We start from the raw sequence: 16,338 nt of genomic DNA, 5'->3' as shown, positions 1-16,338 counted from the left end.
TTGGGACACCCCTACACCATGCACTGACATCTTRCAAGATCTTACATCATTAGCAAGTCATTTACTGTACAAAGTTTGACCAAAATGGCTACAACTCTGATTAGTTTAAAACTAACATGAAAGGTGGCAGGTACTTTTCTTCAAGGAGCACAAAGTTTTTAATTACGTCAAACTCAGTGAGAACATTTCATTTAGAGTTTTTTGCCGACGTGACAAAAAAACTTGTATTCTCCTGCACAGCGGTTCAGCAGTAAATGTATTTGTTTACGAAAAACAGAGTTTCATTAGATTAAGTGGACTTGTCACTAATTGTGGGGGTTTTACTGTGGATAAAATACTTGATAGTAATTGGATATGATTATACTTGTTATTATCATCATCATTAGCCACCTGTACGGGTCTTTGGGGATGACATTGCCAATCAAAAACCAATTTCRTCACCATGGAAACATGAGCCTTTGTCTCTGTTGCAATCAGTTTTTGTTTTATTTTCATTTTCTTTTTTTTTTTTCAACTGGACAGATGCTCGTTTACAGCCCAATGTCTGAGTACTGGCCATGGGCTCGTCACCGTCGTACTTCCAGGATCACTTCTGCTTCACCCGGAGGCGTGATAACCGAACGTTATCATGCCTCGTAATAAATGACAACTGCCTCAGTCTCCATCGTTTCATTTGACAGGGAAATGATGGACACYGTTGAGACGACGCAGCTGTGTGTGTTTACAGCACGGCGCGCTCAGGCATCCTGTCACCCAGGATTATGARGAGGCACGGACTCAGACGGGCTTCCTCAGACCTTGGTATAAAGTCATCACCTTTGGGCCATGAATAGATCTTAATGCATTTTTTTTTTGTTTTGTTTTGTTTTAATGCAAAACAAGTCCAGAGCTGGGCAGAAACTGAGTCTGAGGAAGCCACAGATATGATAAAATAATGACGATAATGGAAATGACAAATAATCAGAGTTGTAAAGTAACTACTTTGTTAGTGTACTTAAGTAGAATTTTTGGGTATCTGTACTTTACTTGAGTAATTACTTTTTAGCCTACTTTTTACTTCTGCTTCTTACATTTTCACACAATTATCTGTACTTTCTACTCCTTACATGTTTAAAAAAGACAAGGAATAGAAAGTCGTTACTTTTATTTCATTTCTGCTTGTTTTCATTCCAGCTTGTTATTGTAAAAAATAAATACTGTTCATATAAATTGTGCCTCCTAGATAGAGTGAATTTAATTGTGGTTGAATGAGAAGTATAAATATATAAAACTCTGATACCGTATTAGTTTGTACACAAACAAATCATGTCACACTCCAGCAGGACATAATCATTAAAATAAAAGGACTGTACTTAAGAAGTATTTGTGTTTCATGAATTACATTAATGCATTTGGCCGCAGCCCTAGGATGGATTTTCATTTTGGGGAAAGGTTTAGACAGCCTTGATATACTGTATATATATACTGTATATACACGGTGGTCACCTCCTAATAAATGTCCTTACAGAAAATCTAACTGCTCATTTTAAATCAATACTTTTACTTTTAATACTTAAGTACAAAAAATATCAGATACTTTAATACTTTTACTCAAGTATCACTTTGTGGTACTTTATACAACACTGCAAATAACCAGCCAATCGTTTGGTTTTAAGTGACCGCTGCTGAATCTAAAGCTCTGATTCCAGGTCTTCCGTCTCCGTCAAAGACGAACCCACAGAGCCCCTCTACAATTATTTCTCTTAGATTAACATCATTCTTTCTTTTCTCTTTTCTGTAGCACTCAGGAGGAACCATTTCACCATGTCAACGTGACACTCGCGCACTGGTGACCTAGCATGACAAGTCACCTYTGGCACCATCATCCTCTGTGAGCCTTCATCTCGGGGAGAGATTGACAGCAGATTTTAAAGCCTCTGCACTTAAGAGATTCACGCTCTGAGGGGGGGAAAAACTGTTAGTCTTTCATGTTTTCACCCACATTCTTCTGAGATGTGGTGAACTCATTAACAAGGATGTTACTCTCTTGTTTTACTTTAACTACGGGTTCGACACTTTTCCCCCCACAAACATTTCATCTCAGGTTACGGCACAGCATTGAGTCCAGAGTCTGGGTTTTGCATGGGATTTGCATAAACTCTTTGCATATTTGACTTTTTCCTCTGCGGCCCAGAGATAAGGGGTAACAAAAAAAAAGAAGGCCATACTTTTTGCATGAATAAAACGAACGAGGCTAGACGCGAACACAGCTCACATACGTAAACATAGCAGTAGCACAGTCTAAAACATACACTCTGGTAAATGTTCATTCTGCTTGAGTACAGCAATACAGTCAAATAAATGTGCTTACATCTGCTGGAATTGCCCCTGTGAATACTAAATAATGGAAGAGAGTTTTTACAGCTGTGTGGATGCACATTCTCTAAAAGAGAGACAAAGCTGAGCCTAATCCGTACACGGATCTAACCTGGTTGATATTTTGAATAATAAATGCCTGAATGTTTTCACAGAATTTAAGATTCATGGCTAATATTGGCTCATAGATATTGAAAAAAATGTATATCATCTTCTTGAATTCCTGTGTTTGTGTCTGTCTGCTCCCAAAAAATCTCATAAACCATCAAACAAATGTTAATGAAACTTATAGAAAGTAATAATTGGGTTTTCAGGCCAGCATTGTAAATAAGAATTTGTTCTTAATGTTTTTGCCTGGTTAAATAAAGGTTAAAAGGAAAACATCTACACTCATTACCCTTTTRGAGTCAACCTGATTCAAGATGGCTGCCACGGTAAGTTTATCTTTAAGACCACAAAAAATGTTCTTAGCTCTGTCAGGTTTACAGTGGAGCTGTACGGAGCCCGCGAGGGAACATGGGGGATTTTTTTCCTTTTGCGTTCTCACGCAATACTATTGCGTTACCTCGCAATACTTTTGCGTTACCTCGCAATATCTTTGCGTTACCTCGCAATACTTTTGCGTTACCTTGCAATACTTTTGCGTTACCTCGCAATACTTTTGCGTTACCTCGCAATACTTTTGCGTTACCTCGCAATACTTTTGCGTTACCTCGCAATATCTTTGCATTACCTCGCAATATCTTTGCATTACCTCGCAATATCTTTGCATTACCTCGCAATACTTTTGCGTTACCTCGCAATATCTTTGCATTACCTCGCAAAACTTTTTGGGTTACCTCGCAAACTTGTTTTGCGTTCCCACGCAAAAGTTTGTTTTGCATATGAACTGAATTAAATCAGACTTTTATTTTGAAATATCTGGTTACCAAAACAGGATGTGTCGCCACAGTTCGTGAAATTGACATTGATGTTGCGTGGCTGTACTGTGTTAAAATATCGGCATATGACAAACTTTCATGTGTGGCTGTGTGATATATTCATTCTTAAACTGAATTAAAGCAGTAGGCTAACTCGCTAATGGTGAACATGTGAATTGTTAATAAACCACAGGCACAACTGTGATAAAAGACTTTTGCGTTCCCACGCAATAGTATTGCGTGGGAACGCAAAAGAAAAAAATCTCCCGTGTCCCCTCGYGGGCTCCGTAGAGCTGACAGTCATTCACAGCACGTTATCCAAGTGTGACATTTTGCATCATTGCAAATATTATTTTCAAGGTTTGACCGAAGCACAACCCCGCCATTTTCTTGTCTACTTCTGTCATCCTGAACATATTTTCTAAGGATGCCAACATGAGATTTTGCACGAGCTTTAACCAAAACAACTTTAACTATCTTTTTATTTATTATAACAGGATCTGAAGGCAGGTTTGCAGTTTATAGAAATGCAAGGACTTTAACTTTTAAACTACGTTTGACCAAAAAGAACACGGAGGAAATGCCTCACTAACCCAGTAATAAASGTAGGAGGCCGACAACCGAAGCAACAATCAATTTCAGTGACTCATTCATCTTAGTAAATATATCAACCTTTAAATGTCACTGCCTCTGTTCCAACCAACAACAGTCCAGGTTCTCCATGTCTTTGTTCTTTCTTAGCACTCGTACGCATTATCTGGGAAGTTTTACTTATTTCAAACTTTAAATCGTTTAATCTGTACGAACCAGTTATTAGAAGATGAGGCTCCAAAAATCTTTGTTTGCACAAGTCAAGTGTAAAAGTTTTATTATTGGTTGTATTACAACAGTAACTGAAGCACAAAGAAMAAAAGTCCCAAGTCAAAAACTGAGAATCTTTTTTCAGTATGCTAAATTATTGCTGCTTTATAGATTATTAGAAAAGAAAACTGATAAGTGGAAATATACTTGGATACTAATAAACACTTTATCATATTTTATTCTTCTGTTAGAGCTTTGCTTTCTCAACTTAACTTTAATGCATTCATTCGTTYTCCAAACCCACACAATCTAAGTTATACACATCTTGTTTAGGACAATTAACAACCAATTTATTCAAGCTTTCATGTTTTAAAAGCTCTCTAATTTCTTGGTGAATTTATAAACATTCTATTTAACACTGAACACAAGGTTAAGAAAAAGTGAACTTTTTCATTTAATTCTCTCAAAGAGCTTTCAGAAAGGGATTTTGTTGTTGTTGTTATTGTTGTTGTTGTTGTTGTCATTTTGTTTGGGTTTTGATTTCTTGCTGGAGGTCGAGATGATTTCTGGAAATCCGTGAACGAAAACTTTTATAGGTTACTGCTTGTGGGGTTCCTAGAAAAGCAGATCAAAATCTAAACTTTAAGACAGAAACCTTCATGGAGCCTTAGAGGTCTTGAGCAAATACAAAAAAAAAAAAAAACGATATTTTTTGTTATCTTTAAGCATCTCCGATGGATTAAATCAAAATTTGAGTAGTTGGGGCACCTTCAAATAAATGTATGTCGGGAAAATAAAAATTAAAGTCTTTAGAATAAAACTTGTGCTTTTAACAGATGTTATGAGCTTGTGGAGCAGCGAGGAGAGTCTGGGACATTTCACTGACAGAGAGGGGAAAAACAGATTTGGTCCAATATTTACAAAATCTGGGAGGAAAAGTACATGTAAAAAAAAACTTCAAATAAAAAGAGGATGTCCTCTACAGAAGGATGGCAGTGGCTATAAAAAGCACTTAGAAACTGTAATAGTCTGTAAAAAAGAAGTGATGTTTATTTGATCGGGCTTTTATTGACCCGGCTTTAGCTTTATTTTGAGCCTGTTCATAATAAAACTGTAAAAGTCGTCTTCTGCAGAAAGTAGCAGAAAAAGAAACTTTAAGTATTGGTGTTCGGTCTTTTGTTGTACCTTTTTTTTTTCTACACGACTGCAGACTTTCGAGTTCACTGCCACATAATGATCAATTACATTGCTCAGCCATTGACTGAGCCCATTTTCACTAAGGTCAAACCTATTGTCCGGGACAATGACTCAATGAACATTTAGCTGCAGCAGCTCTTGCCACAAGTCATGTAGCAAAAATGCCCTTTCACAAACCCCACTGGTGCTACAATAGATGTTGTGCTGTTGTTCCCTTTCATCAAAGACTTCATACGCTCATCTTTTTTTTTCAATAAAAGGGAACCACATGCTGAAACAATATACAAGGTAAAATCAGCCCTCCGTGAATGATCACAAAGCGTTTGAGCGTTTCATTTCAGCTCCTTGACTGCCACGCTGACACTGTTTGACAACAGACAAGGATTCAAAATATGCTTTTAAAAACACTGTTTCAGTCACATCCTTTTTTTTTTTTTGTCTTGTTTGTGGTGTTCATTTGGATAAGTATGAGACTCCTCGAGCGTCTCTTCTTTGTGCTTGTGTGTTTTTACCTTCCATGACGTAGACCAGCGAGCCCACATCGCCTTCCTTTATGATGCAGCTGTCCTTTCCGTACTCCACGGGGTACATGCAGTCCACGATCTCTTGGATCTGCGACAGCTCCAAGTTCTTCATGAAGTCATTGTCCAAGATGGCTTCTTTAATCAAATCCTTGGACCTGGCCAGAGCAAAAAAATAAAAAGAGTTCAAGCATCGTGTGAAAGTTGCCCCTGTGAACACAAGGTCATGTGGTCACGATTAAAACAAAAAATGTCTCTGGAATTTAAATATTCTGAAGGACGCTGGCCCGTTCAGTGTTGCTTTTTTGTTGCAGCGCAATTAAAGTCCAAGCTTTACTGAAAGCAACCCCCCTGCAAAAACATCAAGGTAACATTTTCTTTTTCAAATGTAGGCACAAGTGGATAAAAGTGCCTAAAAGAAGCACTTTTATGTCCTTTCAGGGGGTGCTCATGAAAGCCATCAGACTGCGGAGTCGTTAGGCCGTTACGTGACTACTTTTCACCGAATCAATATGCAAGAGAGGGAGAAAATTAACTTTAAAGCCAACGTGGGGCTCTGCCAGAGCACTTTGTCGGGTGGACTAAAAGGGAAAGCGAGGTAAACGCACGTCAGACGACATCATGAAAAGAGGCGAATCCTCCTTGAAATCTGCGAGCGAGAAAGGGAACGCGCCGGAGGAGGCAGGATGTTTGTACGTAAAGAGTGTGCAGGGTAACTAGCACGCCAGGTGTGGTGAAATGTGAGAACCTCAAAGGAAGCATCAGTTTGATCCTCTCAGACAGACAGAAGGGAGAAAAGATGTAGGGGGTGTTGGAGGGAGAAGTGCGGGGGGTAAGGGGGTGAGTCAAGATCACTCATTCATTGAAAGTATGTCATCATCACAGTTTGAACTGTTCAGCCGAGCGCCGCACGGCTGCTTTCAGACAAAGTGTCGGTGACATGAATGAGGTTAATAACACGTGTCAGTGTTAATCCAGAGAGTAGACGGGTCCCGCAGGAATGTGAAGCTGCTACTCGCAACTACGCACAACTCGAGGAAGAAGGTCCTCTTCCTGTTTGGAGCCTGATGCTCTTTTTTTGCTGTGTGCTGTTGACTCTGATCACCCTGGATAACTTGGAGCTGAAAGGGCAAACATGCTGGAAGACATTTATGAAGCCGGGCTCCCTCAACACTGCAAACACATCACCAATCTCAGCAATGCCCAGTTWTATTTAGACTCACGGACTGAACTCAGACTCTTTGTTTCTGCTCTTTTACAAGTCTCAGATCTTCTAATGCCGAACGTTTTAAGATCAAAAGATTCTGATTGGGGAAATAAATCGTGCGGTCTTTGAATTTTTGCTTCGAAAAACCAAGAGAAAATAAAACGGCAGCATTCATGAAATGTCATATTTTATGGGATAAAATCCAAAAAAAAAAAAAAACGTAAACTTTGGAGATTTTTGATAAAGTGAAATTATGATGAACACATAATTCAAGAATACAACATGAAGGTAAAATATCCTGTCTTAAAGTAAACATCATATCCTTCTTTTTCAAATTAAAGTGGAACTGCAATGTGTTTTAGACTAACATCTAGGCTGAGAAAGTACAACTCTTTTTTTGGTCAAAGTAGAATTTTACCTAATTTGTTAAAGTATGTGCTGTAATTCTGAACACCTCTCAGCTACCACACCAAATTTTACTTGAATATCTGTAAAACTGACTGATCCGAAGACATTTTTTGTGTTGCTAACATAGCTGTGGAGGCCATTTCAATCCCGTTTCATTTGTATTCAGGGGCAGTTATAGGGGCGGGGCCACAGGGGCATTGGCCCCAGCTGAAATCTTACTGGCCCCCTGAAGTGCCCCTGTCCTGCCACTCATCTGTCCTTTGCCCAAGAGTAATGATGACGGGTGCAATTCCATGTCTAAACACTRGAGGCAGTGATGAGTCAAATGGGAAAGTCTGGCATGAATCAATCTTAGGGTGTATTCAGACCAGGAAAGTCCTTTGGTCCAATTGTTTGGTCCGGACCAAAAATTGACTTTTTTTGTTGTTTGGTGCGGTTTGCATTCACATTGTGYTTTTTTGCAAAYGAACTATAACTTGTAAACAAAGCCATGAGGCTGACAATCATTGCTCCCACTGGACAAAAAAAGGACGGGGGCTGGACTGAGCCACAGATCCAGAAGAAAACAAGGAAGTTCTGCATGCTGCGGTTCTGATGCGCACATTTTTGCTGATAGTACAACTGCAATGGCATTTAAAATGTCAGAAGCAGCTAATTTAACGGTGGTTCCGTGATGATATTCTAATTTTGGAGCGGTGTCAGTAAATGTGTCCCGCAACCCAAAGGAGAAGAGGTGCGCTGACAACACGCCGGCAGCAGAGGAGACAACGAAACAGGTATGTTTTCAGTTTATTTAGCTCAGCAACGGTGGCCCATGAAGTCCAAAAAGGTGCATGTTTAATGCAGTTGGTTCGGTTAGAGTCCGGTCTGTATTCACACTAGAAGTGAACTGAAGTGAACCGCACCAGAGTTGGTTTGGAAACGAACCGAGACCACCTCAAAAAGCAGGTCTCGGTCCGGTTGTTTGATGTGCACCAGAGTTCGCATGACTGTATTCACACCTGCAGAAAAGGTCCGGACCAACGCTGGAAACGAACTCTGGTTCATTTAAAGCGGAGCAAATTATCAGGTCTGAATACGACCTCACAGACGTCTTCTTCTCTTCTTAAGATTTGCACAACCCTGCAGGACAAGTCTTTCCTCTAACAAACAATGGCTGGATTTTCTTACATGCTGTGTTTGAGAGTATTTGATCTATTTACAGTAAAAATGCATGTAAAACTTGCAAGGAGAACATGCATGCAAGATTTTTTAAAATTACATTACAAGTGTTTGAACGTGTGTGACTGATTAAATGTATACATCTTACTAAAATCAGAGATTTGTGTACAAAGATGAAAAAAATACTTGGCCCCTCTACGAATATTGTGGCACCTTGGCGGCCCCTTATTCAGAAAAATCCTAGATCTGCCACTGTTTGTATTATTCTAAAAGCTGAATCCTGTTATTTCCCTCTTCAAAAGGAATACAATTAAAAGACATGAGAAAAGACCCTGTAAACAAACTTTAAGCAGCTTTCTGCTTTGAGCATTGTTACTAACAGAACCACTGTACCTTGAAGACCCCCCAAAATACTCATTAAATATTTTCATTTTGCCCTTGAAAGTCTAGTCATGCTGCTGCAAGAAATTTAATAAGAAAGGATGAGGGTACTGCACCTGTTTTATATTCTCACCCTCATTTTACGCTGAACCCTTTGTCCTATTTTTGGCAGGTGGGGAAGRTAATTTTGATTTAATTTCGGAAATCCACATTAGCTCCTGGGGAGTAAACATTAATAAAGAAGTGCCAAGTTCTGGATTGTGATGACAATCACAACCTAGCTTGTTTTGTTTTTAATTAAACTAAATCAACAGCTCAAAATCTGTTTTTGTTTCCAAAAATGGAGTCCGTTTGACCCCACTCTTGTTAAATTTACACCCGAGAGACCTACAGCCCTGATCGTGCCACGGCTGTGCGACCTCTTTCACCCACACCCTTCAAAAACATCTGCCTCCCACCGCTTTTGTGAGAATGACATCCATGTTTTTGTCCACTAGTAAAGTTTGAGCCGAGCCAGTTCAGCKTTCCTTAAAAGGAGAAAATATGCTCTTTTACGAGAAAAAAAAAACAGAGGGGTGGACGAGGCAGAAATGAGACAGAGAAGGGTGAATAGCGTATGTCAAAAGAATGTCCTAACAGCCAAATAAAGAAGATAAAGTTGGGGCGGGAGAAAAATGATAGAAAAGCAGAAACAGTTGGCCAATTGCAACAAGGATTGTTGCTATACTTCCACAAAAAAATCAAAGAGTGGAGCTTTTTTTTGGCTTTCAATAGGTGGGTTTAAATGTTAACTCTGGAGAGGAAAAAGCTCCAACTTTAGTGAGTTGCTTAAGCAGAATTGCCCACGCAAATTGCCTCGTAGTATAAAATTGAAGTGACTAGACCCTCTAAAGCTATTTATATTCTGTCTATCTGCTTTCCCCCATCCTATTTTGTATGTGTATGTTCATTAGGAGTGAGATAACAAATGAAATGTCATCCRCTGGCAAATGAAAATCGTGAAAAGTTGTCACAGACGCTCCGCAGGAAACTGAAGCTGTCATTATAGACTGCAGGTTGTTAGTGAGAGGAAAGTCATTTTCAAGATTTCACTTGCACAATAAATGTTTGGCAGTTCATCTTTTTGCTTTCTAAATGATAAAGCTTTTAGGAAAAGAAGTGGTCAGAAACACTTAAAATGCAGAACAGGACACCGGTTGGTGACAACAGAACAAGCCATTGTCTCACCACCRGTCCCTGGAAAATTTCTAAATGGGTGTACATGCACACTCGTATCATAAAAGGCTCAGAGGGACGGTAATTAACATAATGAGATGGTCACTTGAGTGTCCCCCCTTCCAGCTGTCCTTTCAGGCCAGCGTCCAAACATCTCAGGGAGAAAATAATGCAGGAAACAGAAGCGGTGAGCCTGTTTTGTGTTTTCTCCACCAGCGAGCTGACAGGTGTGACAGAGATCAGCAACACTTTGCTGCTCAAATAAAAAAAAGGAGAGGGAAAAAAAACATTTCATATTTGAATCCTTTCAGTTGTCAGCAGAATGACACATCTGACTCTGAATCTCACTTTAAAATAACTTTGTTTTTGCTCACTTTGACAGCATGAGTGAGGGTCGAAAACGGTTCTTCTGCTGTTCCTGAAGGATTAAAAGATCAATGTTTCTAAATGAAATGCTCATTTTTGTTTGTTTGTTTTGATCCACATTTGTTTTTCTTTCAATTGTGCTTTAAGTATGAAGAGTGGTCGTTCTGCCCATGATGAAGTTTAATTTTGTTCCAACAGTCAAAAACAAATCTTGTATAAAAGATAAACCTGCACAGAGAGGCTGTTATACTGATTGTCACAACTTGTATTAAACAGCTGCTGCAGATTAAACAGACCTTCTGCCAYCATATAAACCTCTCCTGGTTGGTATTCCATTTGTCTCTGTGTGCGCGTGTGCAGCATCTTCATGCATGCGCTACAGGTGAAGTACCTGCTGCGCCACATTACGCACCAGAATCACACAGGTGGAAAAGAGCGCGCGCGCGCACACACAACGCTGTGAACTGAATGATGGGAAATGAGAGAAAGGGGGGGTGGGGGGAGAGGGCAAAATACAAACACCTACTGCGGGCTTTTGTGGTAGAAAGGCAGGGTGACATGGCTGAGATCCTGGATGTCGAAGGCGGTGGGTTCGGCGGATATCGCCTGCCTCTTCGTGCGCTGCTGCTCCTGCAGCTCGCTCTGCTTGTGGACCTGCTGGGTCGCCGGCTTGATGATGGAGCGGTATTTGTCCAGCTCGTTCTGCAGCCGCTGGATGAGCTCGTCCTTCTGATCGAGCTCCAGCTCCAGCTCGTCGATGAGCGCGTCCCTCTGGCGCAGCTCCTCGATCTTCTCCTGGAGCGCGTACTGGAGGTCGCGCAGGGTGCCCATTTCAGACTGCCCAGGGGTGGGGTGGGGTGGGGGGGACTCCTCCGGTAAGTTTATGGAACGGAACGCAGGCGGCTGTTTGTCCTCTCTCCTCTTCCGGGCCGCGTGCAAACTTTCTCCGGCATGAAACGGCTTCAGGAGGATGCGGCTCCTGTCTCTCCCGGCGATCGAAGGAGCCCGTGCGGCATCTCTCGAGCACAACCGCGCAAAGTTTCTTGCCTCTGTCTCCGCTCTGCCTTTTTTTTTGCCCCCCTCTTCCTCCCTCCCTCCTTCTCTCCCTCCCTCGATGATGTGACTGTGGAGGATCGTCCTCCCCGAGAGCGCGTCAGGCTGCGACCCAGAGAGAGCGCATGGCGAGAAGGGCGCCTACAGGAATCTGTGGCGCGGTGCAGCTCGACGCGCCAGAGAGAGCGCCGCTTGTCACACGTGAATGAAGCGAGGAAGCGTCGGTCGTCATACCTCAGTGACGCCCCCACCCCCCGAGGGCTCCCCGAGTCACGCGGGTGGGGGCCTTAATGGAAGTTTGAGGTGATGGAAAACTTAATGAACCTCGGTGCAAGAGATGGGAAGCTGCTCAATTATAAAACAGATGGCGTTTTTTTTTTYTACTTTTTGTGCTTCATGTGACATTTGTATGCTCCAAATCAAATGCTGCTTTTTTTAAAGATACTCAGTGAAAATTACATATAACATAAACTACCAAAGGTTGTCCTGAGCTCTACATGGTGCAGTTTGAAAATGTGGTTTTCCAAATGTTGATATATTATTATGAAATGTGGGTATGCATTCAACATCAACAAAACCACCTTAAAATKCRAAATTCTCAGACTTTCATYCATCTKTTMATTTTTATGCACTTCTTCCTTTCATGGTCACGGGGGACACTGGAGACAGCAGTCATGTGTATAAGGGGCGGTGTACATCCTGTTCAGGTCACAAGTCCACCCCCAGGGCCACATAAGGTGTTTTCRCACAGCCCAACCCAGCTGGGGTTCAAACCAGGGTTTGGCAGTTTTGCATTAACCCTTATGGTCCAGATCCACTTTCTGGAACCTCGAGCTTTGGCTCCAATTGGCTGTTTGGCCCAATTTAACATTATACTGCTGCTCACTGATTGGTTCATGATCAGATGAGTTACGTCACACAGATGAGAGTATGTGAATCATTTGCAGTGACTGAAACCTTTTATTTTCACACAAGTTTAACTACACAACAGAAGCGAGCTAGTAAAAAAAACAACAAACTAACAAACAGCTAACATTAGCTTACAGTCTTCTGCCCTCTCGTCTTAAGCATCACATTTCTGGATGGTCCGGTACAGCCTTCCAAATTTTTCCTTCAAGTTTGTTGTAGTCCAGTGTTGTTTTGTCACAAATAAAATTAAATAAGATTGTGTGTGTTTAATGTTACGATCCCGCCAATATGGAAGTAACTCTCCGCTCAAGGTTGCCACCACCAGAAGGCAAGGTGGGTGAAGCGTCTTGCCCAAGGACACAACGACTGAGACGAGAACAAGGGATCGAGCCCGCACCGGTTACAGAACGACTSCCCTAACTACTCTGCCACAGCTGCCCCTGTTGCACAAACAACCAGAAAAACTACCATTCACTCTATTTCCAATTAGCCTAACCATCATGTGTTTTTTTGTTTTGTTTTGTCTCTGGGGAGGAAACTGGACTGCCCAGACAAAACCCACGCATGCACGGAGAGAACAGTTAAACTCTACCCAGAAASATCCCCAGCCTGGATTCAATCCAGCAACCAAAGGCAACAACTCTACAAACCGAGCAACCGTGTCGTCCAAATCGTTGGATTTCTGTATCCCAAATGGTTCCTATATGGATGCCACCAATGTTGACCTATTTTTTTTTTTTTGGTCACTTTGTTTCACTTTGTTGTTTTAGTGAATGTGGTTGTCGGCAGGYAACCCACACAGCAGACATGTGTGGGCCAGATATGGCGTCAAGCTGACACTGGAATGGCAAGTGGTTTGTCAGCCAGACGTGGGCCAGGTCGGTCAGTGATGACACTGATTTTAAAACGGCATTCTACAATTGGCCTAACTAATTTGATATATGTGGTCCAGATCTGTCAGCATCACAGCTGGTCCATTTTGTTGATGGTGGTGGCCCATGCATGGACCATCTCCGATAAACTGCATCTGGGCCACCAAAGGGCCATCATTCTTCGCTGTATCTGGGCTGAGCATTTTCTTATTATTATTTAAAGACACAATAACCAATATGAGAATAAAGATGTCACCGATTTGGTTTATTTGCATGTATTTTTGTCAGCCAGCCTTCATGACGTTGCAATGAGAAATCCTGGATCCTCACATCACCCCACCCCTCCTCTTCCTCCTCATCAGCTCGGATGCTGCGGACTCTGAGCRTGGCTGGTATCTGTCCACCTGATCCCAATGAGTCAGGGAGCAGCGTTTGGCCTCTCTGCACGCTCTGGACAAATTCAGAGGAGAATAAACTGCCAAGGACAATCTAATAGGATGGCGAGTCACCAAGGGTAAAACAGCAATTACTGCGGGGGCGGCGGTTGGGGGGCTGACAGGTGTGTGGCACAGAAAACTGGGAGGAGGAACGAGATTTCATGGGCTGGAAGATGTGGAGCGAATAAGGCATCTTTTTTTATTCCTGATAGGAGGAATGTAAACAACTCTGAGGGAGACAATGTTGTCCAATAGAAAGATCACAGCTGCCCTCTTGTGGTGGTTAAAAGAACTGCTGCAGAAAAATCAACAGAAATGAGACATTGTGCCAAAAGAAGAAAGCAAAATTGGGATTATGAACATGAAATTGGCCTTTCATGTTGTATTACATGCTAATCAGGGTTGCTGTTAAGAAATAAGGCATTAATACTACTATTTAACCCTTTTTGGTATTGTTTTAARTTATATTATCCTATTATATATTTAAAGAGTTTTTAACACTAAAGACAGAAAAAAAATTCAAAGCATAAGCGTTGGTACAAGCGTCTCAGTCAACACAGAATCAGTGTAAACCAAAACAGCTGTGAGTAACATCTGTTCAACAACCAGGAAATTYATAAATATTCTCCCTGTTGATCCCAAAATGTGTTTTCCCAGAAAACATTCRGACTCTTTTGTAATTAAATCTTTTGTGTAAACCTGTTTTTCTTATTCTYATGTTATGACTTCCTATCAGGAAATTGCAGGTGCCTTCAGGCTCCTTCTGGCCTGTCCAGCATCTTCTTCCAATCCCACCACGTGAGCACCACCACCCCMCCGGTCCCCAGGCCCCCCTCCCAGTGTCCTTCAAAGCTCCTCTGCGCTTTAGGTTTCACCTCTCTAAACCCATCCAGCTCAGCCCTTTTCCTGTGCAGATCGATCGAAACAGGATCCGCTGCTCCTCGCCACCGAAACCAGAGGAGCGGGGCGGGCCTTGCCGGCAGGACGGTGCCACGTCCCTGACTCTAACGGGGAGGTCACCAGGTCTACGACCCCCATGGGCAGGCTGTGCTCTGCATCGGTGCAAACAAGGTGTGTGTGCCTGTGTGGTCATGTGCTGTTAACATGTTTGTTCAGGGAAAACCTAGTCAAGCATCTTCAGTGATCCCTGGTTTCAGGTAGGAGGCAGGTAGGTGAGTATAGATACTGTAGAGGGTAGACAGATCAGTGGGTATGGGTGGATGCAGATGAGTAGATAGATGGAGATGGTTTAATGAGTAGAGCTTTGTTTTCTAACCGTCCCCTTTGCAAAGGGGAACAATGAGGACTTTTCCTGTCTTCAGTTCATTAATTAAAAAAGAAGACTGGAAATCGTCTAGCCACTCTAATAAAATCAAGCCCAGCGTCTGTGGCACTGAGCCATTGTGTGTGGTGGTAAGTCACAAGAAAATAAAAGAAAATACAGATAAAGATCASCCAAATCTCTCCCAGCTGTTTGACACAAACACTGAATCCAGTAAAGGTCCAAGGTTAGCAAGTGATGAACTCAGCTGATTGTGTGGAAAAGGGGGGGAAAAACACAGAATGACATGCTGTGAACCTAAAACGAGCATCCAAAGGTGATGAAGGAAGCATATGGTCAAACAAAGCGTTTTCTAATGGAGTATTAAATATCCTCAGACATGCACTTTGGGCCCTCCGTGCCCAGCTACTAAAAGCCAATAATGCACAGCACTTCCTCCAGTCTGGCTCCCCCCTGGGACCTCCGTGATGGATCTGATCAATTACCAGCTCTTTCTGGAGCTCGCCTTGGAGCTGCGTCATTCACCCAAAGAGTGAGAGCGCTCCCATTCATGACAAAGCTCGCAGGAAAGATGCGTAAAAGTAAAGAAAAACAAAGAAAAAGAAAGTAAGAAAAAGAAAGTATGTGTATATATTTGTACAGGGGTGGGGGCAGCGTGGGGGACAGGGCAGTGAGGAAACTTGTGTTTGAGCAACGCACACTTTTAATAGAYGCTCGGGTTTCTTTCCAAGTGGAAAGCAAAAACAAAACGGCACGCGCTCAGGGGGGAAGTCTGCCTTCTTACCAGTCTGATTTGGGATATTTCCGGAACGTCTGCCTGGACAGGTCCTGGTGCGTCTGCGGCTCGGCGGAGATGCCCTGCGCCCTGCGGGTCCGCGGCCCGATAAGTTGCGCGCTCGGCAGGACCGACTGGCATTTGTGCAGTTTCCTCTTCAGCTCCTGGATCTCGTCCTCGCGGTCCGCGAGCCGCCTCTCCAGGTCCCGTATCCTCTCCTCCTTGAGCAGCAGGATCTTGGCAAAGTCGTCCTCCAGCTCGCCCATTGCTGAAAAAAAAATTGTCAACTTCTCCGGGGATAAACTCCCAACACTTGGATGGAGGTGGTGGTGGGAGGGGGGGCAAACTAACTAAATAAAGAAATAAATCGTCACAAACCCGCCCTTGTAGATACCGATACGCGCAGGATGATGATGATGATGATGATGATGATGATGATGATGATGATGATGATGATGATGATGATGATGATGATGAT

General features: G+C 42.3%; 1 protein-coding gene across 2 annotated transcripts in view; it reads right to left on the bottom strand.

The window, feature by feature from the left end:
- The window catches only part of LOC106513507 (protein kinase cGMP-dependent 1), a 117,589-nt gene extending 101,266 nt beyond the window's left edge, over positions 1-16,323 (bottom strand). Inside the window, exons 1-2 of one of the 2 annotated variants that reach the window (XM_014002387.1) lie at positions 15,870-16,323; positions 5,786-5,952 (exon numbers count right to left, since the gene is read on the bottom strand). In XM_014002387.1, coding sequence (XP_013857841.1) covers positions 5,786-5,952; positions 15,870-16,126 — 424 coding nt within the window. In that variant the 5' untranslated portion in view covers positions 16,127-16,323. Of the gene's footprint in view, positions 1-5,785; positions 5,953-11,058; positions 11,635-15,869 lie in introns of those variants that run through there. The other variant, XM_014002378.1, reaches the window with a different exon arrangement.
- Positions 16,324-16,338: the final 15 nt, after the last annotated feature.

The sequence above is a fragment of the Austrofundulus limnaeus genome, unplaced genomic scaffold (genome assembly GCF_001266775.1).
Source record: "Austrofundulus limnaeus strain Quisiro unplaced genomic scaffold, Austrofundulus_limnaeus-1.0 Scaffold0, whole genome shotgun sequence".
NCBI lineage: Eukaryota > Metazoa > Chordata > Actinopteri > Cyprinodontiformes > Rivulidae > Austrofundulus > Austrofundulus limnaeus.
The sequence above is the reverse complement of the archived record's forward strand: the minus strand, read 5'-3'. Positions and strand labels throughout refer to the sequence as shown.